The 25,614-nt window shown below is 40.4% G+C and overlaps 1 protein-coding gene across 1 annotated transcript; it reads right to left on the bottom strand.

The window, feature by feature from the left end:
• Positions 1-1,149: 1,149 nt before the first annotated feature.
• Positions 1,150-20,456, bottom strand: LOC118560416 (NACHT, LRR and PYD domains-containing protein 3-like; the record flags this gene model as incomplete). The annotated part of the gene is made up of 10 exons (XM_036131402.1): positions 20,368-20,456; positions 16,780-16,905; positions 12,800-12,878; positions 12,412-12,640; positions 10,483-12,268; positions 10,066-10,239; positions 8,619-8,792; positions 6,278-6,451; positions 1,789-1,835; positions 1,150-1,640 (listed from the first exon to the last, which is right to left on the bottom strand). Coding segments are annotated over exons 1-10 (3,369 nt in total), but the record flags the coding sequence as incomplete, so codon positions are not given.
• Positions 20,457-25,614: the final 5,158 nt, after the last annotated feature.

Raw genomic sequence — 25,614 nt, 5'->3', positions numbered from 1 at the left:
AAGGTTTCAGGACACCGGCCCTCCAGGACTGGAGCTGGACACCGTTGGAACAGGAACCTGAAGCTGAAAATGTGGGACTGTCCCTTTAAGAGGAGCAGCAGGACGCCGTGCACGCTGCGGCTCTGTGTGCGCGTTCACACGTTTCCTGTGTAAAACTAAAAGTCCAGAATAGGAAGAAGTTGTGATGTGGAAATGTTCCATGTGGTTCTGTTGTTGGTGTTGGTTCAGCTTCTGGTTTGGTGCCGCAGGAGTTTAGCTAGAAAAGTAAAAACTGGTCTTCAGTCTGTCCAAGTCAGCAGTTTGGAAGTAAAGAAGCTGATTTTAGTCCCAGACTGTCAGCGTCGGCTCTTCTTTCATTCTCAGCATGTTTTCAAGGTTTGGAAAGATGGAGCAGAAATATCATTTCATCATTGCTTTGAGTTTCTGCTGCTGATTTATTCAACTAAAGAACAAATCTGTTATTTTAAAACATGTTGGAAAGAAGATGGAAATGTTTTACTGGAAATTAGGACTTTTTGAAAGTCAGTGCTGATAGAAAAAATCTGTTTTATTGAAACAAGCGTCAGAGTTTTATTAAAATAATGAAATTTGATCAGAGGAACAGAAGAGAATGAGCAGCAAATGAATCAAACACAGAAGAAGAAAATCTGTTTATTGCTCATTAAAACACATGAAGTAGAACTGCAGCAAATATACAAAAGGAAGATTTAACATGTGAATGTAAAAAGTGTTTATAAAAATAGGAGCCGACAGAAACAGATAATGTCCAGAGATTGAGAAAAACTGGCCAACATTTCAATGAAATCTGACTGATGAATGAAAGTAAAAAACCAAGAGAGAAAGTCAACATGCTGATATTCAGAGTGAAGCTTTGACTGGAAACAGGCAGAAAAACAACATGTGGATCCTGGAATAATCCCAGCTTCCATCTTTAAAGGACTGGAAGAGGAAGAAGTTTCCAAGGAATCATTTAGAAGAGTTTCACAAAGAAACAGATTGAATCCATGAATGTGAAAACGTGTTTCTGAGTGAAAGAGACAGACATGAACAGACTGAACTATCTGTTCAACAGGGAGAGGCTTTCTCTGACAGGAGGAGACTCTTTAGACTCAATCAGCACAGAAACACTGAGGAACCATAGAACCAGAACCCAAAGCCAGGAAGCAGAGGTTCAGTGAATGTGGTGTTGAAGGTGTGGAGGTGGATCAGTGAGTCAGAGGAGACTCTGTAGAAGGACAGAATACCAGCAGGACAGTCCACATACACTGCTACTCTGTTGGAGACGGAGGAGGAGGAGATAGATGTTTCTCTGTTATTGTGCCAGACAGAGTAACCATGACGATCAGAGCAGCTCAGACTCCAGGACTGATCATTAAATCCAAACCAACAATCTCCACCGCCTCCATTCCTCCTGATTCTTCTGTAACTCACTGATATATAAACTCCTCCTCTCCACTCGACCTCCCAGTAACAGCGACCAGTCAGACCAGTTCTACACAGCAGCTGAGGAACAAGAAATCTGTCTGGATGATCAGGATATGACTGAAGCTCCATCATCACATATGTCACCTTCCTGTTGTCTTCAGACAGTTTGAGTTCTCTGCTCACTGTGTTTGTGTCGATTGTGAGTTGACAGGAATCTGATGGAGAGAACAAAGACAATCCAGCTGCAGTTATTGATCATTTATTGACACTTTGATGATGACTCCTGAATGAGTGATGGACAGTTTGAAGATGGTTGAATGTGAGCTGCTTTGTTGTCATGAATCAAATGAAAAACACACTTACACTTCCTCAGACCTGGTGTCAACCATCGGACTCCAGCAGGCTCCACCCTGAAAGGAGGAGGGGGGTCAGACCATCAGTCTCTTTCAGCAGCAAACATGGACATTACATGTCTCTCAGACACACATTGTCCTCCACTGAGAAAGGACCAGTCCAACATTTGGACACGTCCACTTGTTGTAAAAATCCAGAGAAAGAAAGAAGAGCTGAGAGCAGACAGACACCTGGGCTCTGATGATGATGATGATGATGATGATGAAACATTACAACCCCCAGTGGATTTAGTATCGCTGTGGGAAATTCTCGTGCTCTGTGCTGCAGCGCTCTGATTGGCTGAGATCAGAAATGGAGCAGGTTTTAAAAGAGAAGGGCCGACCTCTTCATGAACTCAGTGACCCTCTGTGGCTGGCAGACCTGGCATCTTTAGTTGATCTTATGCATCGTCTGAATACACTGAACAAGAAGCTACAAGGCAAAGAACAGCTGGTGCCACACCTGGACGCACACCTGAAAGCCTTCTGGGTAAAGCTCCGCCTCTTTGAGACACAACTACGAGGCTTTAATGCTGCACACTTCCCTGCTCTGTCTGAAATCACGTCTGCTTTTCCAAAGGCCGACCTTTCTGCTAAAAAGGAGAAATATGTGTCTGTGATTGCATCTCTGGTGACAGAATTCAACCAGCGTCTCCAAGACTTTTCTGTCATTGAAAAACAAATCCAGCTGTTCTCCATCTCCTTCCTGGTGGATGCAGAAGAAGTGGAAGAGAGTCTGCAGTTAGAACTGATTGAAATGCAATGTGATGATTCTCTGCAGAGTCAACATCAGCTTCTCTCCCTCCCTGAATTCTTTCAGAGTTTGGATAATGCCAAGTTTCCTCTGATGAGACGCCACGCAGAAACAATGATGAGCCTGTTGGGCTCAACATCCAGATGTGAACAAAGATTTTCTCTGTTAAATCAGAACAAAAGCAGACTGAGAAGCAGAATGACTGACAGCATCTCTGTGAAGTCCTTCGTGTCTCAACCACCAAACTTTCTGCTGACATGTCAGCCATCCTTCAATCAAAGGACAGCATCACTGCTCCCACTGACTGGAATGTTCTTCACATTATAGCTGACTTAGAAATACTCACAGTATTCATGTGGCAATATGGCACCTCTAGTGTGGCCCTTTGGTTAGTTTTCTGGATTAATAAAGTGTTAATGTTCCCCCTTTTTATTTAGGAAGATAAAAAGGTAAATAAAATAAATCTACTTTAGGACCTTATCATGAAATAAAGACAAGTAACAAGTGCTTCTCTGCATAAAACACTAAAATAAAAACACTCAGGGTGTCAATCTACAATCACAGTTCAATAATATTTGCTTAAATGCTTATTAATTAAAGCTAAAGCCAGCAAACACCAAGCTAACCCTACGTTGCAGGACTTTTTCCATGCTTGTGAATATGGAGACCAAACTCAGTGGTCGCTTCACTCAAAGAGCAAATAATAAACTAAAAAGGTCCCTTGTGCCAGATGAATAATAATCCTCACAGAAACGTTCTGCTCCGTTTAGTCCTCCTCTCCTGTGGAAAAAACTCAGCTCCCACAGTCACGGCTCTGACTCCAATACTAGGCCACCTGCTTTATAAGTTTGTTTTTATTAATTCTGCATTATTTTAACTACATGCGCTGTGTTTCTGTGCCTCAATGCTCTTACTGCTCCTCTCTCCTCCCTTCCCTCAGACCCAGGTGCTTTTATCAGCGGCCAGTCTTCAAAACGTGAATCACTACGTTTAATGTCCTTCCACTCGTACCAAAATGTCCCAATTAAAGTCAATAGGAGAGTCAGTAGCTGTGTTTCATGCTATTTTGTTTTTAACCACACAGAACCAGCGGTGCTTCAATGGAATGCTGCCTTGCTCTTTAATTCAGGTGAGCATAATTACGTTAAATGTAATTTAGGTGTGGACTTTTAAGGGTCATTTTAAGGAACTTGTAACATCAGAGGCTTCAGCTCAGACCCATTATTCCTCTTCCCTCTAAAGGAGCCCTTTACACTATTTATTTATGCATTTTTCTCACTGTTTATTCCTCACGTGCAGAGCACCAATGGGGGTAAAATCTGCCCACCTCACCGTCTCAAACTGATATCATTAGTATAAATTATGCTGATACCAGACGTTACCAAAAAAGTGTTTTTTTCCTACAGTCACTTAGGAACCAGAGAGACGCAGAGCTTGAAAAGCTGCGCCTTTACTCATCAACTCTGGGGTTTCCATGTATAAAAAGTGCTATATTTCCTGTAGGATTCCCCAATAAAGACTATTAGTGGGCTAAAAGCGAAGCAGAAAGTCATTATTCCGTCCGCTCTGACCACAAACAAAACGCTCAGAGAACAACTTCAAACTGAGCCTTCAGCTTGGTAATTACGCACCAGAGCGCCCTGAGGAGAGCAATAGAGGAGATTTGTCTGGTCAGAGCAGAGACTGAGATGAGAAACCTGTCGCTGTGAAAGGTGATGATGGTTATAAACTGTAACAGGCTAGAAGTTCATGGAGCTGAAAAGAGGGAAACATCAGCAGCTGGATCAGCATAAAGACGCAGCGTGAACCCCTGAGTGCTTTAGGACCAACAAAGTTCTACCTCTTCAATCTGCTGCTCACTACAGCCTTGAAATGCAGATCAACTGATTGGTTGAAGGCAGAACCTCCATCCTACAACTGGTGGTGCTGAAAGTTTGGGCCAAGTACCAAATGGAGAGAAGAACCAACCTGACCAGACTTTAAATGAATGTGTTCTATAGGCGTTGGGAACCTGCAGTAATGTTACTGATGCAATAAAACTAAAGGTAGTAATTAATAATTGGATCATTGTTAGATGGAGGATCTGAGACTTTGTGACAACACAGGTCTGACCCAAGACTGTTTGATGATCTGGTTGTTGTTCTTTTTCTCTTTTTGTTGTTAAAAAAATTAAAAACTCAATAAAATGAAGTTTAAAGTGTGTTTAAAGTGTTTCATCATGTGAACTGGTGAACTTCTCTTTCACAAATATATTCAGAGTTCCTATTCAGCACCATTAAAGACCCTCGGCCCTTTAATTTCCCCTGTGAGCCGTTCTTAGTGAGGAGAATATTACAGAAAACTGGGTAATGATCTCTGCCTGCAGACGAGTCGTCTAATAAATCCCATTTCACAACCAGCTGAAATATTCCTGGACACTAGTGTTAAATCAAGGACTGATCCATTTCCTGGATGAACATCTGTTCTGGTCCATCTTCCATCATTCAACAGAATAAATTATTATCCTCTAAATGTTCTTCTACTATTTCTCCATTTCCATCTGTTCTGTTTCCTCCCCATAATATTCCATGTGCATTAAAGTCACCAGATATTACTGATTATCCTCACCTTTAATCTGCATTAACTGATTCAGATCTAACTTTTTACAAGGATTATAATAGTTAATTAATTAACCTCATTTATTATTCTCTCTATTAATACATATTCTAGATCAGTTCCTCTACTTATTTCTCTGCATGTTAGATGATCTTTTCTAAATGTTGAACATCCTCCTCCTGTTTCTTCCTTCCTGTCACTGAAACATCTCCACTTATTCAGAAAACTATTTACAGTTTTATTTTATCTTTTACACATTTTAATAATCTGTGCTTTTTTGAACACATTTTCACCTCTCATCACAACAACCTTGTGCCATCTTGGAGGAAAAGTCACCATGAATGATGTGACATTCTGAGCTGCTGCTTTCAGCTCCGTACCTGGATCATCTAGTCTGGAGTCAAAGGGAAAGAAGGGAACCAAACCTCTGCAGCTCCAGATTTAGCTCCACAAATGTGATCAAATAAAAACTGAATAAAGTTACGACCAAAATGATTCTTAATCTTGGCTGATCTAGATTTAAAGATATTTTCATTCAACCAAGAAGTAGGAAGGAAATGAGGCAGGTAGCTTTCAAAATAAATATCTAAATATTTTATTAGAATGGCATGTTGTAAATCATTTGTAGTCTTTTTAATAATGAATGTTATACTAGTTTTGCTGATTTTAAAGCGCTGGGACCCATTTAATTAGTGCTGAGCAGCTTTTTACATCTTTCTAATGTTATTCTGACATTTGTCTTTGGAGCTCAGAGTCCTGCAGGCTGGAAGTCCTCTTACCATCACCATCATTTCTGCACCACAATCCTGCCTTCAGAACACCACTCGTCTATAGCAGCTATTTTATTTTACAGATCCTTCAGATTATGATTAGTGATCTTTGTATTTTTAAATCTTTCCGACATATTTGGTCTGGATGGACCTGCATAACTTACCCGTGATAAACAAGCTCTCATGCTTACAGATTTACTGTGTTTCCACATCCAAGGACACAGAGAGGAGTTGAGTTAGATAGGAACTGGATCGTACCAGTGGCTGCAGATGGCTGCAATGATTGATCAGTCTGATCAATCATTGTCATAAAGTACTTCTATACCTTTATTCCTTCATACCTGAGAGCTTCCAGTCTCCAGCATGGATCCTGCAGTCCAGCTGACAGCAGATTCACTCCTGAGTCTCCTGGATGATTGTAGCTCAGGTCCAACTCTTTCAGATGGGAGGGGTTGGAGCTCAGAGCTGATTTCAGAGAAGCACAGCCTTCCTCTGAGACCAGACAGCCTGACAAGCTGCAGACACACGATTCAACACATGATGTTCAAGCAGTGCTCAACAAGCTGCTGCTCAGCTGGTTTTAATAAATATAAAATAGGAACGGATATTGTAACGCCGTATATTGCAAAAACATACGGCTTTACGATCAACCGGAAGCAGTTCAGCGTGTTTGGTTTTGCGCAAACACGCGGAATCAGTTGTGTCTGATATAATGTTTTTGACGAAACTGTTTTTCTGTACGTATTTTTTTTAGAAAAAAAATATGGCTTTTTTTTAAAACCACAGATAATCACATTTAATGACTTTTAATGCCAATTAAGGCCTTAATTTTAAGAAAAATAATTTAATAACTTTTAATGCTTTTCAATGACCCGTGGAAACCCGGTGAGTAAACTCTGGCAGACGTGATAACCAGGAAACTGGGACATGGAGAGGACAAACTATCCACCACTCATGTTCTGCTGTATTGTGGAAAACTGGGAGATAATTAAATGGTTTCTCTCAGAAAGAAAGTCAAGCCCAAACAAACAACTTCACCCTCAAAAACATTGGGTCCTGGTTATGCGAGTAGCTTTTCCCCTGTTACCATCAGACTGTTGAACTCTAAACTGGACTCTGCATCACACTTGCATCATTATTTTGCACTACCAATGTTGTAAGAGCCATATGATTGAAATTAGTAATTATTGATGTGACGGGAGCTCATGGTCTGGTGTGGGGGTGATGGGTGTGTCAGGAGGGGCGTGACTGTCACCAAGGTATGAATGGGAGCCAAACTGACGCGCTGTTTTTTTTGTATGTATGAGGAAGTGGGTGCGTGGGTGTAGGTCGTAATTTCTGTTGACCGTGCTATAATGTCGCTTATTGATGGCAACAACGAATAGGTGTAGCCTGGTCAGTATGTGTCAGTATCTGTAAAGTCGAAGCATAGCTGTCAAGTGGAATAAACGGATGATTGCAACCACAAGAAGTGATTTGGAGTTTATTGAAGCACTCGTCGGACAGTGAGGAAGTCACCACGTCAGCCCAAGTGCGGCCCTCTACAAACTCATTAGTTTGCCGCACATCTAAACGTTGTCCAACTTTTTATAATCCATTTAAATAGTACATAACTGAAAGTTTACTGTTTTTTTGCACCATATTATTTTGCACTGCACTGAACTTTTCATATTAATGCCTTTTTGCACCATTACTTTTGCCCCATAAACATGGAAGAACGTCATTCTGCACATTTAAAAAAAAAAAAACAGTTGTTTCTCCTGCATTACTACATTCTTGTCAATGCTGCACTTTATACTGTAATGTTATCTTATTCCAACTGCAATCTCATTACACTGTCGTAAGCTGTATATAATGAAATTTCGTTTTGGATACACTCTGTACATACAAAATAACAATAAAGTTTGTCTAAGTCTAATGAGATCTGGGGCTGTTTAGAAAACATCCAGGGCTTCAGACCATTTTGGTAGAACAACACCTTTTTCTTTTCTCTCGCTTTCTCTGCTTCCAGCTCTGCTTTGATAGCTCTGCTTCATCTTTCTCTGTTCTCATTTCTCCTGCTGCTCAATCAGCGCACTGCATTCTGGAATCTTTTATGTGCTGAGACAGAATAGTCCATTTTAGTAAATGGAAAGGGGAGCAGAAGTTGATGATGCATTATGTTACATTTTTCTGTTACTTTGATTGTAAATCTTAATTATTTTATTTCAAACACACATAAATAATTCATGGGTACTGCTAAATGGCTGGGTAACCAGTGGGTCCCCTTACTGGTGGGGGCCCAGGTGGTTGTTTTCAGCTTCTCTGCATTGAGGTAACGTATAGTTGTCTGTAGATGAATATATCAGAATCAGAATGTTTATTATTGTCATTGTACATCATGTTCCACACATGTACAACGAGATTAAAGCCAGCTCCAACCAGTGCACTCATATCAAAATGTTAGATAGTCAAAAATATATGCAATATACAGTAGTGTTATGTACATTGCAAATATACGATATAGATATATATATACAATATAGATATATATATGTGTGTGTAAATATTTCAGGACAGAAACTGTAAATATTGTAGTGTCAAAATTGCATCATGAATAATGTAAATAAACTAACATTTCCATCATGTTTTTAGCAGGTAATAAACAGAAATCTGGTTTTAACAGGATGGAGAACTTTGTACCTGAGAGTTTCCAGTCTGCAGTTTGGACTCTCCAGTCCAGCAGAGAGAAGCTTCACTCCTGAATCCTGCAGGTTGTTGTTACTCAGGTCCAGTTCTCTGAGACTGGAGGACTGGGAGCTGAGAACTGAGGACAGAGCTTCACAGCTTCTCTCTGAGAGGTTACAGCCACTCAGTCTGAGGAGACAGGGAGAAAAATCTGCTATTAAACAATTCATGAGAAATATTGTTGATTTCTTTACAGTCACCAATGTTCTCCTTGGAAAGATTGATGGATCTGTCTGATTTTACACGTTCTTATGTTGCCTTTTGTTGTGAACTGGTTCATCATAAATTAACCACCTTTATGTGAATTTAGGATGCTGAGATGGAGAAAAAGCGAGGAGAATCAGAGAAACTGTGTGAATATGTCATGAATCAACTCTGGTGGACGTGATGACCAGGAAACTGGGACATGGGAAGGAAAAACTATCCAACACTCATGTTCTGCTTTATTGTAGGAAAATGGTTTGACTCAAAAAGAAAGTCAAGCCAAAAAAAGCAACTTCATCTTCAAAAACACTGGGTCCTGGTTGTGGGAGTAATTGAGCAGTCGTGGTGTTGCCAGTGCACAAATAATCTTTTCTGTCTTTTCTTTTGACTAATTGTCAGATTATGGTGGAGCAGGTAGTGACTATATGGAATACAATAAAATCTAATCGGATTGTTTTACACTAAATATTTAATCCAGATGTCTGTTGTGGCTTAATGCATGTTTTTAACAATCATCTAAATGTCTTATTTCATGAGATCCAGGGCTGTTTAGAAAACATCCAGGGCTTCAGACCATTTCGGTAGAATAACAGCTTTTTCTTTTCTCTCACTTTTTCTGCTTCCAGCTCTGCTTTGATAGCTCTGCTTCATCTTTCTCTGTTCTCATCTCTCCTGCTGCTCAATAAGCGCACTGCATTCTGGGATCTTTTATGTGCTCAGACAGAATAGTCCATTTTAGTAAATGGAAAGGGGAGCAGAATTGATGATGCATTGTGTTACATTTTCTTGTTAATTTTTAATTGTAAGTATTAATTATTTTATTTTAAACACATAAATAATTCAGGGATACTGTTAAATGGCTGGGTAACCAGTGGGTCCCATTGCTGGCAGGGGGTCAGGGGGTTCTTTTCAGCTTCTCTGCATTGAGGTAACATATAGTTGTCTGTAGATGAATAATGTAACAGAATCAAAATCTCTATTATTGTCATTGTACATCATGTTCCACACATGTAAAACGAGATTAAAGCCAGTGTCCAACCAGTGCACTAATATCAAAATGTCAGATAATCAAAAATATATACAGTACAATATACAGTAGTGTTATGTACATTAGAGATATAATATGTGTGTAAATATTTCAGGACAGAAACTGTAAATATTGTAAAATCTGGCTTCAACAGGATGGAGAACTTTGTACCTGAGAGTTTCCAGTCTGCAGTTTGGACTCTCCAGTCCAGCAGAGAGAAGCTTCACTCCTGAATCCTGCAGGTTGTTGTTACTCAGGTCCAGTTCTCTGAGACTGGAGGACTGGGAGCTGAGAACTGAGGACAGAGCTTCACAGCTTCTCTTTGAGAGGTTACAGCCACTCAGTCTGAGGAGACAGGGAGAAAAATCTGCTATTAAACAATTCATCAGAAATATTGTTGATTTCTTTACAGTCACCAATGTTCTCCTTTAAAGATTGATGGATCTGTCTGATTTTACACGTCTTTATGTTGTCTTTAGTTGTTAACTGGTTCATTATAAATAAACTGAAGCAACATGAATCAATATTTACCTCATTAGCAGATTTCTCACTATCAGAAATAAAAGCAGCAACAATCTGTGTCCTTACAGAGCTTTGTTGGAGGCTTTAACCACTGGCAGCAGCCTCAGAAGAACCTCCTCTGAAGCAGAGAATTTCTTCAGGTCAAACACATCCAGATCTTCTGCTGATGACACTAAGATGAAACCCAGAGCTGACCACTGAGCAGGAGACAGTTCATCTGTGGAGAGACTTCCTGAACTCAGAGACTGTTGGATCTCCTCCACTAGAGAACGATCCTTCAGTTCATTCAGACAGTGGAACAGATTGATGCTTTTCTCTGCAGACACATTCTCACTGATCTTCTTCTTGATGTACTTAACTGTTTCCTGATTGGTCTGTAAGCTACTTCCTGTCTGTGTCAGCAGACCTTGTAGGAGTCTCTGATTGGTCTGCAGTGAAAGTCCCAGGAGGAACCGGAGGAACAAGTCCAGGTGTCCATTTGGACTCTGCAAGGCCTGATCAACAGCTCTCTGGTGAAGAGACTTTAGTTTAGGTTTAAAAAATGAAGACCACATAGATGTTTGTGTTTCTTCCATCAGGTTGACACCAGAGTTGATAAAGGTCAGATGAACATAAAGAGCAGCCAAAAACTCCTGAAGACTCAGATGGACGAAGCAGAACACCTTGTTCTGGTACAGCCCTCTCTCCTCTCTAAAGATCTGTGTGAACACTCCTGAGTACACTGAGGCTGCTCTGATATCGATGCCACACTCTGTCAGGTCTGATTCATAGAAGATCAGGTTTCCTTTCTGCAGCTGATCAAAAGCCAGTTTTCCCAGAGACTCAATCATCTTCCTGCTCTCTGGACTCCAGTGTGGATCTGTTTCAGCTCCTCCATCATACTTGACCTTCTTCACTTTGGTCTGAACCACCAGGAAGTGGATGTACATGTCAGTCAGGGTGCTGGGCAGCTCTCCTCCCTCTCTGGTCTCCAACACGTCCTCCAGAACCGTAGCAGTGATCCAGCAGAAGACTGGGATGTGGCACATGATGTGGAGGCTTCTTGATGTCTTCATGTGGGAGATGATCCTCCTGGCCTGCTCCTCATCTCTGAATCTCTTTCTGAAGTACTCCTCCTTCTGTGGGTCAGTGAACCCTCTGACCTCTGTCACCATGCCAACACACTCAGGAGGGATCTGATTGGCTGCTGCAGGTCGTGTGGTTATCCAGAGGTGAGCAGAGGGAAGCAGTTTCCCCCTGATGAGGTTTGTCAGCAGAACATCCACTGAGGTGGACTCTGTAGCATCAGTCAGGATCTCCTGGTTCTGGAAGTCCAGAGGAAGTCGACTCTCATCCAGACCATCAAAGATGAACAGAACCTGGAAGTGTTCAAAGCTGCAGATTCCTTTGGTTTTAGTAAAGAAGTGATGAACAAGGTCCACCAAGCTGAACTTTCTCTCTTTCAGCACATTCAGCTCTCTGAAGGTGAATGGAAATATGAAGTGGATGTTCTGGTGGTCTTTGCCTTCAGCCCAGTCCAGAGTGAACTTCTGGGTTAAGACTGTTTTCCCAATGCCAGCCACTCCCTTTGTCATCACTGTCCTGATTGGTTGTTCTCTTCCAGGTGGGACTTTAAAGATGTCTTCTTGTCTGATGGTTGTTTCTGGTCTGTGTGGTTTCCTGGATGCTGTTTCAATCTGTCTGACCTCATGTTCATCATTGACCTCTCCAGTCCCTCCCTCTGTGATGTAGAGCTCTGTGTAGATCTGGTTCAGAAGGGTTGGACTTCCTGCTTTAGCGATCCCCTCAAACACACACTGGAACTTCTCCTTCAGACCAGATTTAAGTTGATGTTGAACTGCAGCAAGATGTTCTAAATTAACAGAAAAAGTGAAATCAGGAAGGAAACCAAATTATCTTCTGAAGATGATGTGAATAAATGTGATTCCATCTCTTCAGACATCAGTAAATGTGTGATTTATCCATCAGGTTAAATCTTTGTAGAAATCCTCTTACTGCTCTGCAGACGGTCAGCCAGCTCCTCCTGCTTCATCCTCCTCAGGAAGTTCAGAGTGATCTTCATCAGTGCTTCTCTGCTGCTCTTCCTCTGCTCTTCATCCTTACCTTCCAACACCTCGTCATCATCTCTCTGACTCTCTGAGCAGTCTGGGTCATCTGGACTCAGAACCTTCTGGATCTTCTTCAGCTCCTTCTTCACAAAAGTGACAATGTTGTCCTCCAGCAGCTGGAACAGAATAATATATGAAGGACACATCAGACTGAGATCATGGATCCAAACATCAGAACCATGTTGGACAGACTGACGGTCCACTGGTCCACAAAGTCCAGCATGGAGACGACTGAACAGAACCGATGAAAAAGTAGTTGTTGTACATGTACAGACCATAAATATGGAGTCCAGGTGGGTTTGATGCTGCCGGGCAGACGGACCTCTGGGAACCTCTGAGTTCTGCTGGTCCACTCTGTGGAGGAACCAGAACAATTAGGAAGGAAGGAAATATTCATCCAGCAGTTTTCAAAGATTAAATCATGAAAATGTAAATATTTGTACCGTGTTCATTTGATGAACACGGTACAAATAAGTTAAAAAGAGGAAGAAGAAATAAAGGGATGAAGACCAGAACGACCGAGTAGACATTTTAAAAAGTGGGTCTTGAACTGGGACTTCAAACTGTCCACACTGTCAGCAGATCTGACGCTGGTGGGGACAGTGACCCAGAGCTTGGAGACAGTGGAGGTGAAGGTTCTGTCCACACAGGTCTTCAGGACAGTGTGTGGGACATCCAGCAGGTTCTGATGACTAGATCTGAGGTGGTGTGGACCTGGAGGAGGTCTGAGATATGTGGCTGTGTGTCCATGTAAGGTTCTGTCCTGGATGTGATGGTGAGTATTTTAAAATGGATCCTGTAGGTCCCTGGAAGCCAGTGAGCTCATATTATATCTGTCCACACAGAGACAATCAGAAGGTAAAGGTCCATGAAGGACATCTGGATGTGAGCAGAGAACCAGAGGATCCAGGTAGTTAGAGATGTTTAATGTTCCTGCTGATCCACTAAATTGGAAAGTAACAATAAAGCTGTTGAAGAAAAATCTAGAGAAGCATTTAGACCAGAGCATTTCTGGACCCATTTTAATGAGTTGCTGCAGTTCTGCTAACTTGTTTGAAGCTCAACTGAAATGTAATAAATCCATTGAGATATTTAAGAGCTGAAGAACAGCTGCAGCTCTAAACTCCTGTGAGGGAACAACACCAAGTCTCTGGTTCTGATCCCAGTGATTGTTCCAGCTCCAGCTGAGAAGAACTGAAACTCTTCAGTCACTAAAACTGAGGAAGACTTTCAGATACGATGACAAAACGGTTCAGGAACAAAGAAAGAAAGTCCAGTTGGTTCCATGTTGGATTTGATTCAATCACTATGAATATGGGAGAGGGACTAAACAGTCCAGTTAGCTCATTAACATGGAACAGAACCAATCAGAGTGAGCTCCAGTCCAAACTAAATGTTTGACTTTAAGCAGAGAAAAGTGTTTAATGATGGCGACTAATCAATGAGGCCCAAAAGCAAACAGATCAGAGCTGTTAAACATGATGTAGCAGCATCCAGGACGCCTCCAACAACATCCATTCTTTCCACTTTCACTGCTGTGGTTCTGGAGAACATCCAACACACACCGCTTCACATATCAGTGGCGTAGGAATAAGGGGGGCAAGTGCCCCTCACTTTTTGGACAGGGGGGGCAAAAGGTATGTTTTGCCCCCCCACTTTTGAGATAAAATTTAATTTCAACTTTTTTTAATTATTTTGATAAATACAACAATAAGAAAGCTATCAATATCAACAAGAAGTATTTGGCTACCTAATTAACTGTTACTGTCATTGAATTCAATTCTTATTAATCAATTTGTTTTCTCTTAATTCAATTTTTAATTACTTGAAGTCTACTGGTTTTTCATTATCTTTTTAATGTTCAAATTCATTATTATTATTTTGTTTAATATCGGTTAAGCTTCAGTACTCTTAGTATGTGTTAATTGTTTACATCTTGTATGACTATGTACTGTTTACTGGGACCTAGTTAATAAGTAACATGTGTGGGCATCTTCTCGGTCTCCAACTTTTTTGAGTCTGTCCACTTAATGACCTCTTGACTCATGCGCTATAGTCACTTCCTTTAAAACCATTAAGACAAAGAAGACAAGATTTAAACCAAGACCTAGGATAACCTTGAGTAAGTAAGTAAGTTATATTATTTTTATTATCAATAAGTGCACAATTTGTTATGTCAAAACCATTTTACTCTGAAATCAATATTAGTAACTTTAAAGGGGAAGTCCGGTCAACAAGGAAAAATCAGGGGATCATTAGCTATACCTATAGCTAATATGTTTGTGGTTATTTAATGAATTTAGCTTTAATCAATAATAAAAAAAATAATCTGGATCACTGTGTATGGGGGCGGTAATTACTGCCCAAACATGGGCAGTAATGGCCACCTGACATCACATCCTGTGACATAGAATCGCAGAGATTCGAGGGCAGTGCGCAGCGCATTAGCAGCTGTAGGAGCTGTTGTACACAGCTGTGATCAACAACAATTATTTCGGATTTCCAGAGGACTTCACCATTGAAATTCACGAGAGCTATTGTTGAAGCAACAATGCTCACGTGCATGGCAGTTGAATGTAACAATACATCGGGTAAAAGTGGAAAAACATTAGTTATTTCACCTTTCCCATTCATCATCCACCATGGGCTGTTTTACTGCATTACCACCATGAAGAGGGAGGATTGGCCATCGTGCTTCTGGCCAGAGAGAAAACATGTCGTCTGTAGCCAACATTTGGAAGAAGAATGTCTTCAAGATGACATGAGAGCGAGACTTTTTGTTAGTTAGGAGCAGAGAGTAAACTCAGAAGGAGCCGCTCTGCCCGTATTTTCTGCAGTTTACGGCTGCAATAACTGATGATAACTGCTGAAGGTAGATTAGGCGGTGCAGATCACCATTTTGAAGACATTGTTTCTAAAGATAACCGTACTTTGACGCTTATTTGTTGTCTTTTTATGTCTCTAAAATGTAAAATTAGTATTAATTTAAATTTAAATGCTTAATACTATGTCTATCTTTGTTTAAGAGGTTAAAAAAACTATTTGGCAAGAAAACAGATATTTATTTACAAGGGGACAGATAGGGCATCGGGACTTGCTCTACAGCCGATCCCGCACAGTGACATCACAAATTAGGAGGAGGCAGTACTGTTCTTCACCAAGATGGCTGTCCCCATAAAAGGACCTTCAAATGAAAATTACTCTTAATTAAAAAAGCTCATCATTTATTGAACAGTATGTAACAATTGTATATTTAAACATTTTTCTTTGTCTTTTATATAATACCTAATTTAATCTGTCAATATCTGTTGTTTTTCCTTATCATCCAAAATTTAGTTATATATCAAAATTATGGATATTGTATATTCTGCATTATGATATATTTTAGTATTATGATTTAAAACAATTTTATTTTATAAAATTAATTGAACCCACCTGTCCATGTACTTTTTGAACCCAGTTCCTTTCAATTCAATTCAATTTTATTTATATAGCGCCAAATCATGAAACATGTCATCTCAAGGCACTTTACAAAGTCAAGTTCAATCATATTATACAGATTGGGTCAGATTATACAGATTGGTCAAAAATGTCCTATATAAGGAAACCAGTTGATTGCATCAAAGTCCCGACAAGCAGCATTCACTCCTGGGGAAGCGTAGAGCCACAGGAAGAGTCATCTGCATTGTACATGGCTTTGCTGCAATCCCTCATACTGAGCAAGCATGAGGGCTCAATAGAGGGCATAGTTATACCCTAGTTGAGGTTTGGTTACTTCCCCTTGAAGTAGAGTTAGAATTGGACCATGTATTAATTTGAATTATTAATTTCTTAAATATGAATTAATTTTCATAGAATTAATGAAGATGAAGCGACGGTCTATTGAAGTTCTTTGTTTGGTAAATGCCTCCTAAATGTTGTGAAGATAATGATGTGCCTCGAAAAAATTACTCTTAGGCCTACGGTGCTGATATAGATGTAGATATACTGATTGCTTCTTTAATCAGCATGCTCATTAAACATGTTAAATAGGGGTGCATTTCACTTTTCCTTGCCTATGGACCCAAAAATCTTATTTGCCCCCCCCCCCCCCCACACACACATTTTAAAGCCTTCCTACGCCCCTGCATATGAACATAGAAATGGTATGAAAATGGTATAGAAAAAGAGCTGAGCTCACGTTAAACACATTTTGGAATAAAAACATTTCAGACTGACTCAGTTTCCACAGTTACAGCAGTTAGATACAGCTCACCTCTCTGAGGATTCAGGTCCTGAAGATTTGAAGTCAATAAAACGACCCTTTGACCTGTCGCTCTTAAAGGACACACAGCTGGGTTCTGGTTCTGGTTGATGTTTATGTGTCAGTGTCTTAGGAATCCTGTCAGAAAAAAAAATAGTTTAAGAGAGTTTTATTTTATTTTTAAATACGACTGAAAAAAATAAAGAGCTGTGAGACACAACAGAACCAGATGGTTTATAAACTTGATTTTCTAAATGGTTCCCATCACAACCGATCCAATCCTCCATCATGTTCCTGATCATTGATCCTCCTGAATAAAGTCCAGCCTTGTTTCCAGAGCAGAAAGAGCTGTTCTGTTGGTTCCTGAGATCCTGGTACCATGGTGTTCTGGGCTGGTCGGGTCTCCATGGCATGTTGACCTCAGGAGAGGATCAGACAAAGAGCGATCTGACACCTCCCTGGAGCCAGACCTGCAGGGTGGGGGTCAGGAGGGGTTAAGAAGTGTGCATCTATTGGTCTAGCCCTGACTCCTTGAGCTTGGATGGACCCAGGTCCAAGAAGCTACAGAACCCCCTCCATGTGGGTCACCATCTGCAGGGAGGTCGGGTTCTATAGGAGTTGGGTTATAGGTAAGGATGAGGAGATGGGTGTTATAATTCCTGGGATCATAATCTGGATCTAGAGACCAGGAGGTTCATCTCACTGGTGGGTCAGGAACCAGAGCTGGTGTAGGAGGTTAACTGGTACCAGCTAGATGTTTGGACTCACCTCCATGGACAGCTTGGGTTCTGAAAACAAACTCCTGCAGAGGGGCTGGACTTTCTGCTCCTCTAGGGTTACCCAGAGAGGATTCTGGTGGCTGTGGAAAAACTAGTGGACATTCAGTTTGCCTTGAAGACGTTCTGTAAACTGATGGATCCAAAAAGGACAGGACAGTCCATCCCCAGCTGGGTCTGGTTTGGGAGGGACTGCAAACCTGGACTTAGGATTTTGTTGGGTGGTGGAAGGAGCGCTCCAAGGATCTCCTCAGTCTGGTCACCATGTCTTCCATGGAGGAGGAAGAGTCTGAGTCCTTGGAGGAAGGTGAGTCCATCACTTTCTCTGAGGTCAGTGAAGGAGTTAAAAAGCTCCCTGTTGTCATAGTAACAGGAGTGGATCATCCTGTCAGCTCTCAGGCTTTATCATCATTAAGGACCCTTTGCATCCTGCCAGAGACCTGTTTGAACTTCTTCCTTCTGGGAGAAGCTATGGAGCGACTAAATGTGGAACATTGCGCCACAATAAAAGCTTCTTTCCCAAAGATATGATGATTTGAAACATACAGACTCTATCATGAATTATAAAATCACTCGTGGCCCTTTGTTTTATTTTATTTATTAGGGTTTTAGTATTTGTTTAAAATGTTTATGTGCTCCTCCCGTCGTGTTAGATTGGGTAGCTATGGTTTCCATACCTCTGTTGGTGTAAATGTCAAATTGTGCACTTCAGCTACTTGCATCTCTATTCCAATGTTGATTTTTTAAACTGCAAACGGCAAATTAAGAGAAATCTGAATCATCCTGAGATGCTGAAAGCTCTGGACCCTGTGGAGCTGTGCTGGTCAGCACGCCTCCTTTATTTATGTCCCGTTTAGAGATTTTTACATAAAATCTGTGCAGGGAACTGGAAACTGGTCACCAGGGCCCCATCAGAACGTAATTTTGACTTCAAAGTCGTGCAGTTCCTACCGTAGACTTCTATTTTAAAAACTCTTGGTCCAAGATGGTCGTCTAGGCCCTCCTCCTTTGATTGACACATCTGTTGACTAACTGTGTTGATCCACAGTTTCTCCAGAGCTAATGTTAGTCACCACTGCTCATTTCTAAAACCCTCCTTCCTCCTGGATTGATGTACGTTACTCAGACCAGTCAGTTTAGACGATCATTGCCACATGTGGAGATTATAACCAGTGAAATTACCATCATGGATGTATCACTTGTGGGGCAGGACATTTAAAGCTCCATAGCAACAGCATGTGTAAAGATCATTAGATTACTGCACTCTCTGTGAATTATTGTGTGTAAAAGCCAGCTTTTAAGTGTTAGACGTACATTTTCACCAGAAACAAGAAAACTAGAGCAAAACAACGGACAATTTATGTGTGTTCCACCTACAATAACTAAAAACTGGTTACCAGAAAACCACACTGGACTTCTTTGTTTAAAACTACAAAGTGTTATCTCTACAGAGACACCAAACTTTTGCCTCTTCTCCAAAGGGTTCAGGAGCAGTGTCTAATTTAATTTGGGTATATTTTGTTAGGAATTGTTGGAACTTTGGGGGAGCCAGTTAAGATGTTGTGGATTGTCTTATTAGTGTGTATTTTTCTTTATGTTTAAATTAATCATTTATCAGTTATTTTAGGGAAAAGTTCAATAATTAAGTTTTCTGGGAAAGGTTCATTGTCAAGAAAATCTACTGAACTCCAAGTGAAATAAACTGTTAATTTTTCAAAACTCCATAAAAATAATTTAAATACCATTAACTTCAATATGAAGAAAAACAATCATAAGATATTTGTATCATAATGAAGAAGCTTTAGGTTCTAGGAATTTTACGGGTGCATAGGAATAGAACAGGGTTCTACAGAACAGCTGGATTTGATTTAATCACTATGAATATGGGAGAGGGACTAAAGAGTCCAGTTAGCTCATTAACATGGAACAGAACCAATCAGAGTGAGCTCCAGTCCAAACTAAATCTTTGACTTTAAGCAGAGAAAAGTGTTTAATTATGGCGACTAATCAATGAGGCCCAAAAGCAAACAGATCAGAGCTGTTAAACATGATGTAGCAGCATCCAGGACGCCTCCAACAACATCCATTCTTTCCACTTTCACTGCTGTGGTTCTGGAGAACATCCAACACACACCGCTTCACATATGAACATAGAAATGTGGGAAAAAGAGCTGAGCTCACGTTAAACACATGTTGGAATAAAACATTTCAGACTGACTCAGTTTCCACAGTTACAGCAGTTAGATACAGCTCACCTCTCTGAGGACGGAGGTCCTGAAGATTTGAATTGAATGAGACGATCAATTGATCTGTCGCTGTTAAAGGACACACAGCTGGGTTCTGGTTCTGGTTGATGTGTTTCTGTCTGTGTTTTAGGAATCCTGTCAAAACAAAACGTATTTTAATATCTACATAGAGGGACCAGCTGGTTCTGTTAATCTGGGTTGTATTCAGACAGAAAATAAATGTAAAGATTGTTCCATAAATGTCTGATCAGCCGTCCTTCTTTCTAGGATGAATAATGTTGAACACATGTTGGTCATCAAGATCCAGGAAATGTTCTGGAAGTTGGTGAGTTTTTCCAGATGTGTCCTGCTGGAACCCAGAGCTCTAAGCAACAGGCTGGTGTCACTCAGCTGGTTGTGCAACACTGACTTGCTGTTTGTCAGAACCCACTGGTACCATGCTGAGCTGCTCTGTTCAGTCTGGATGAAGCAGCAAAGAGGAACAGCAGCAGCTTCAGGACCACTTGGTCTCTTCTGGCCTGATATAGTGAGAACGCTGTGTGAAAAGGGCTCTGGACACTTAGAGATGCTGATCTCACCTCTGAGCGTGGCTCTGGCTCTCAGCTTCCCCACACAGAGTGGTTTTAGAGGGAGGGACTCCCTCCTCTCTGTCCTCACACTGATCCATGCTGCTGAATTCACATCCACATCAGCTCACACACACTTTCTACCTTCACCTGCAGAGGAAACACAAATCATTCATCTGCACATCAACTCTGATCATCCTTTACATCATTAGTGCTGGAAAAAGATCAGCTGCTCCTCCTCTGATTGGCTCTTCTTCTCTGCTTCATATCAGTGTCAGTTGAATGCAGTCAGACAGCAGTGAGAGGCAGAGGAAGCTGCCATCAGCTGCTGTACTTCTACTATCAGTCCACTAGATGGAGCCATGGAGCAACATTTCATCCACTGACACTGATTCACTCTGACTGAACATCAGCAACTATTTTATTTCACAATCATCAAACTCTACAAGTGGATTATCTGCTGCATCAAAGCTGAACTATTTAATAATCTGACTGAATCAAACACATTTTAACACTGATGTCATTTTATTTTGAAAGGACTCACAGGAAGCAGCAAGAAGCTGTTGTGTCCGACTTTAACGGGAGACAAGAGTTTGATTCCAGGAAATAAAGCATGAAGCAGTTTGTTGAGTGAAGAAAACAAAGAAACATCAGCTGTTCATCATGTTGTTTGGTTCCAGTTCATCAATAATCTAATAATCCTGTAGATTAGTCTTCAGACAGCAGAGATGAACCTTTGTGCTGAAATCAGAAGTGAACATGTTCTCCAGACATCAGAGAGCAGAAACAAAGAGGAAAGTTCCTCAAGACAAAGTTCTGGTAGGAAACAAAGCAAACTTACAGTTTGTTCAGACGCTCCAAAGTGCTGAAGAACAAGATGTGAACAACAGACGGAGACCAAACAGAACCACCGTAGAACCAGACTGGGAGTCTCACCTACTTCCTACTACCTGGACAGTTGAGTTCAAACTGAAAGTAAAACTGAGGAACGTTGCATAGTCCATGACGTCACAAACCACGCTGTTTGTAGTTTTTCCTTTTCTAACCAAATGAATAGACTCAGAGTCCTGATAGCAGTTTACTATCAAACAGAATTTATTAATATATTTCTGGGACAGAAATACACCACAACTCAGCAATTTCCTTTAACATTTATTAATACACAATAATAAAACAATGGTATAAAAAGGAACCTTGATATGACAATTACGGAATAAAAAACTTAGAATCTTCTTTGGAAATAGCAAAGAAGGAAACTCCTTTATGTCCGTCCGTTCTGGAGTCTCTACTCCGAAAAAAAAAATAGAGAGAATAATTCACCCATTCAAGAGACCAGCAAAATGGTCTCTCAATTGTCCTCTCAAAATAAAATAATAGCTGGTCAGCAAGATAAAATAAATTAGAGCTCTTTTATGTCGTGTGCATGTATATGTAATGCAGAAGGGAACTGGGGAATATGTGTGTTGCCTGCAGGATGATCAGGGAAGGCATCGTCCACTCTGTTGCCAACTCCTCAGTAAGGAAAGTAGCTATTGGCTGGTCTAGAAGTCGCTGAATGACGTCATCGCCTAATTTGCATAATCTGCCACATGATGTGATGTGCATGTTATTGACGCTTTGGGAGAAATAAGTTAGAGAGAGACAAAAAAGTGAGTAAAAACACTCAAAATATATAGAGCTACTTTTTTGTCCATTAATGTTTATTTATTATATTTATTTATTTATTTATTTATTTTTATTAATGTTTATTTTATTACAATACTAACCCTCCTCCTTTACCCGGGTTTGAGACCGGCAAAATGAACCATAAAGAGACAGTATGGCGGAGTTACAATTTTTTTCTTTTCAACTTTTTTTTAACATTTTCTTTTTTCTCTTGTGGTCCACTAAGGAGCCTACAAATCACGGTAAAACATGAACATGTGGCTGTGTGAATCAAATGCCGTTATTTATTTAAGATAAAATATTTCAGATTCAGTTATTTATGATCAACCTGCGCCGTCAATCCCGGCGCATGCGCGCTTCATTTGCAGTCTGGACGCTGAGGGTAAACATGCTGTGGCTCTGACTGCAGCGCTGAGAGGGACTCCTGCGGTAGCAGGAGAACGGGGTTGGGACGGGGGAGGCGCCCCACGGCAGCACCTGCCGCTGGAGGACGAGTAGGAACGATACGTGCTTTCACGTAAGAGTCTCCAAAAGTCGCTAGATTTGTCGCTAGTCGCGTTTTTGAAAAAGAGTCGCTGGAGGGGTCTGAAAAGTCGCTAAATATAGCGATAAAGTCGCTGAGTTGGCAACACGTCTTGGGCAAGCTGACCACCGTATCTAATGATGAAACGTCACAATAGTGAACTGGAGGAGCACAGACGTGTTGCTCTGGTGTCTCGCACATTGCCCTAAAGCATAGACATAATATATGTCTATGGCTCTGTCACTACCCGATCCGTACCGGTAGCACGATCCGTACCATCAGCTCAGTTGCGCACGCGCGAACAGAATAACTTCCGGTAGACAATATTTCGTTTTTCTTACTTTTTTTATTCTTTTGTCTTTTTTCAGCCTGGGTGTTTTTTTTTTTTTTTGTATATCTTTGTATTCGCGTAAATATTGCAAATTTTAAAAACAAATATTGAAATACGTATATATATAGCCTATATATATTTTTATTTTTATATATTTATATATCATATATTTTTATTTTTTTTAATAGCAAAAATGTTTCCCAGTTGTGGTTAGGGAAATAAGAATATATACACCATTACTTAAGGTACATCAACCCCAGCTATGAACACGTTTAGGAGTATAGAAACTTATTTTATTTCGAATATTCTTCAGTTTTTTTTATAATTTATTTGATTTGCATATGTATTTGTGTATTTTGTACTTAATAAATGTATTTTAAAAAGTATGCCTTGGCTTTGTTATGTGTTCTTTGTTCTATTCCCTATTCGTTTTTTGTAAAAAATAAACAATTCGGGTAATGTAATGACGGGACTTCTCTTGTTTATGATTTGTACACCAGAGGGCGCAAAACTCTTAATACGTAGTTTCAACTTTCTAATAAAACTAATTTTTAGTACAAGATTATTTGTATAACAAAATTCACCTTATAATTAAGGATGAAAATATTTTTTTTCCAGTCCTGTTTGAACAAATAATATAACTTATAGAGTGTATTCAGACAATACAGACAAACGTATGGCATCAAGACAGAAACAGAAAAACAAGATAAAAACCAAGAATCCACTAAAAATACAAACTAACACCAAATAATGATAAAAATGCATCAAAGTAACAAAGTAAACTGTAGTCCTTAATATCAGCACACTGCTGCTGCTAAAATGAGCCGTTGTTCTAATGCAGATTATTACTAGAGCTCCTAGAGAATTATTTCTCCTTATTTTAGTGCTGCTGAGCAGAGTGTCGACAGTCTCTGGTTAAAATCAGCATCAGCTGAGGATGTTCTGAAGATCCAGGTTGAAACCCTGATTTTATTTCAAACCATCAAAGTGAATTTAAAGTCAGAGAAAAGAGCAGAGAGGAGGCAGCTTGGTCCAAAACTCCTTCTTTCCACCTGCAGCTGTTTTCCAGCTGTTCTCCACAGGTGGAGGCTGGATGTTTGGGAGGAGAGAAGCTGCACATTAAAGCTCCAGATGTTCACAGCTGGATTCTTCCCACAGCAGCTGGAACAATTGCACAGATGAAATCATTGAGTCCTGAAAAATGGGATGTTTGGATGTGATCAGGTCTGCAGATGCCACTGACTGGGATTTGTGAAGAAAATGTCTCTCAGAGCTGTGAAGAGCTGTGCTTCTTTAGAGGGAAAGCTCTGAAATCTTCACTCCTCCCATCCAGTGGTGTTCAGGTGGGCTCAATGGAGCGCACCCAGCAGGACTTGATCTGAATCAACTCCATTTGATTTCTAAGCACAAAGAAAAAGCCTCTAACAGTTCTGTGTGTATTGATGGAAAATGGCTTTTAGTAAAAAGCTCCAAGTGTGGATCAGATTTCTGAGCTTCAGCAGCAACCAGAACTGTTGCTTAAAGCTGAAGTTAGAAGTCAGAGAAAAGCTGCAAAAGAAAATCAAAGCAGCGACTCAGACGTTCTTTCCTTCCATGAAGCTCATTGATTGTTGGCAACACATCACACACAGCACAGTAGAAACATGAAGCTTCTGCTTTTAAAAGCAACTCATGGCTTTCATCTTTTCAGCTTTTAGTGCAACACAAACATCTGGACTAAAACTGATCTGAGAGCAGCTTCTGGTTCCTGAACAACGGCTCTGGAACGTTGATTTCTGCACTTTTCCAGCATCTGGAACATTCCAGCTCCACAGTTCACATGTTAGCTTGCTGTCAATGTTGCTAGTAAACCTTTAGGACGTGTTCAGTGGACAATTTGGATTCAGCTTGACAGGAGAACACCTCCAGATGTTACTCAACACATTTCATTAAGATATGATGTGGAATTTCACATTTAAAGCTCATCAACATGTGACTTTACAATTCTATTGATCAAAACTGCTGAGGTTTACATTGCACACTATGTACATACTAATTACACAGAAAATAAAACAAGGTCCAGAAAAAGCTGAACTAGAAACAGGTAAGTATAAAATGTTGAAATGATGAAGAACATTTCCATAGTTTGCTGCCACAGAACTTTGGTTCCAACAACACAATAGACGGTTCCAGCTGGATTCCCTCAGAGCTTTCAGGACATCTTCTTGTCAGCCTAGGCACGGCTCATGGAACCATCTGCCACACGTGTCCCTGGATCTGCACAACAACTTACAGAATATACACATTAGGGGACAAGGAGGAGGCTTTTGCTGGCTTCATACTATCTTTTCATCGTCACATTTGGTTATTGAACAACTACAGAACGGGTCAAGCTATGTTCCAGAAAATGAGTTTTTATCAAATCAATAAACGATTAAAATCTGGGAGTCAGCCCCAGGTAAGATGGCCGCCACATCAGCTCAGCTACTGGGAAGCTTAATGAAATGAACTCAAAGAATTTCACATGTATTGTTTTCTAGATTTCTGTGGAGGTAAATGTTCTTCATCCAAACACTGACTTCTGCAGCCAATCACTTTACTACCTTTGGAACACAGAGAAATGACTTTTAAAAGTCACAGCTGCTTCTTTGATGAAGTTATCTCAGTAATATGTTCATAGGAAACTCTCCTGAAGTAATCCCTGGGGATTTTCCCTCACCACATTATCATCATCATCATTATCTGTTTACAGTGTATTCTA

Source organism: Fundulus heteroclitus, unplaced genomic scaffold, assembly GCF_011125445.2.
Source record: "Fundulus heteroclitus isolate FHET01 unplaced genomic scaffold, MU-UCD_Fhet_4.1 scaffold_43, whole genome shotgun sequence".
NCBI lineage: Eukaryota > Metazoa > Chordata > Actinopteri > Cyprinodontiformes > Fundulidae > Fundulus > Fundulus heteroclitus.
The sequence above is the reverse complement of the archived record's forward strand: the minus strand, read 5'-3'. Positions and strand labels throughout refer to the sequence as shown.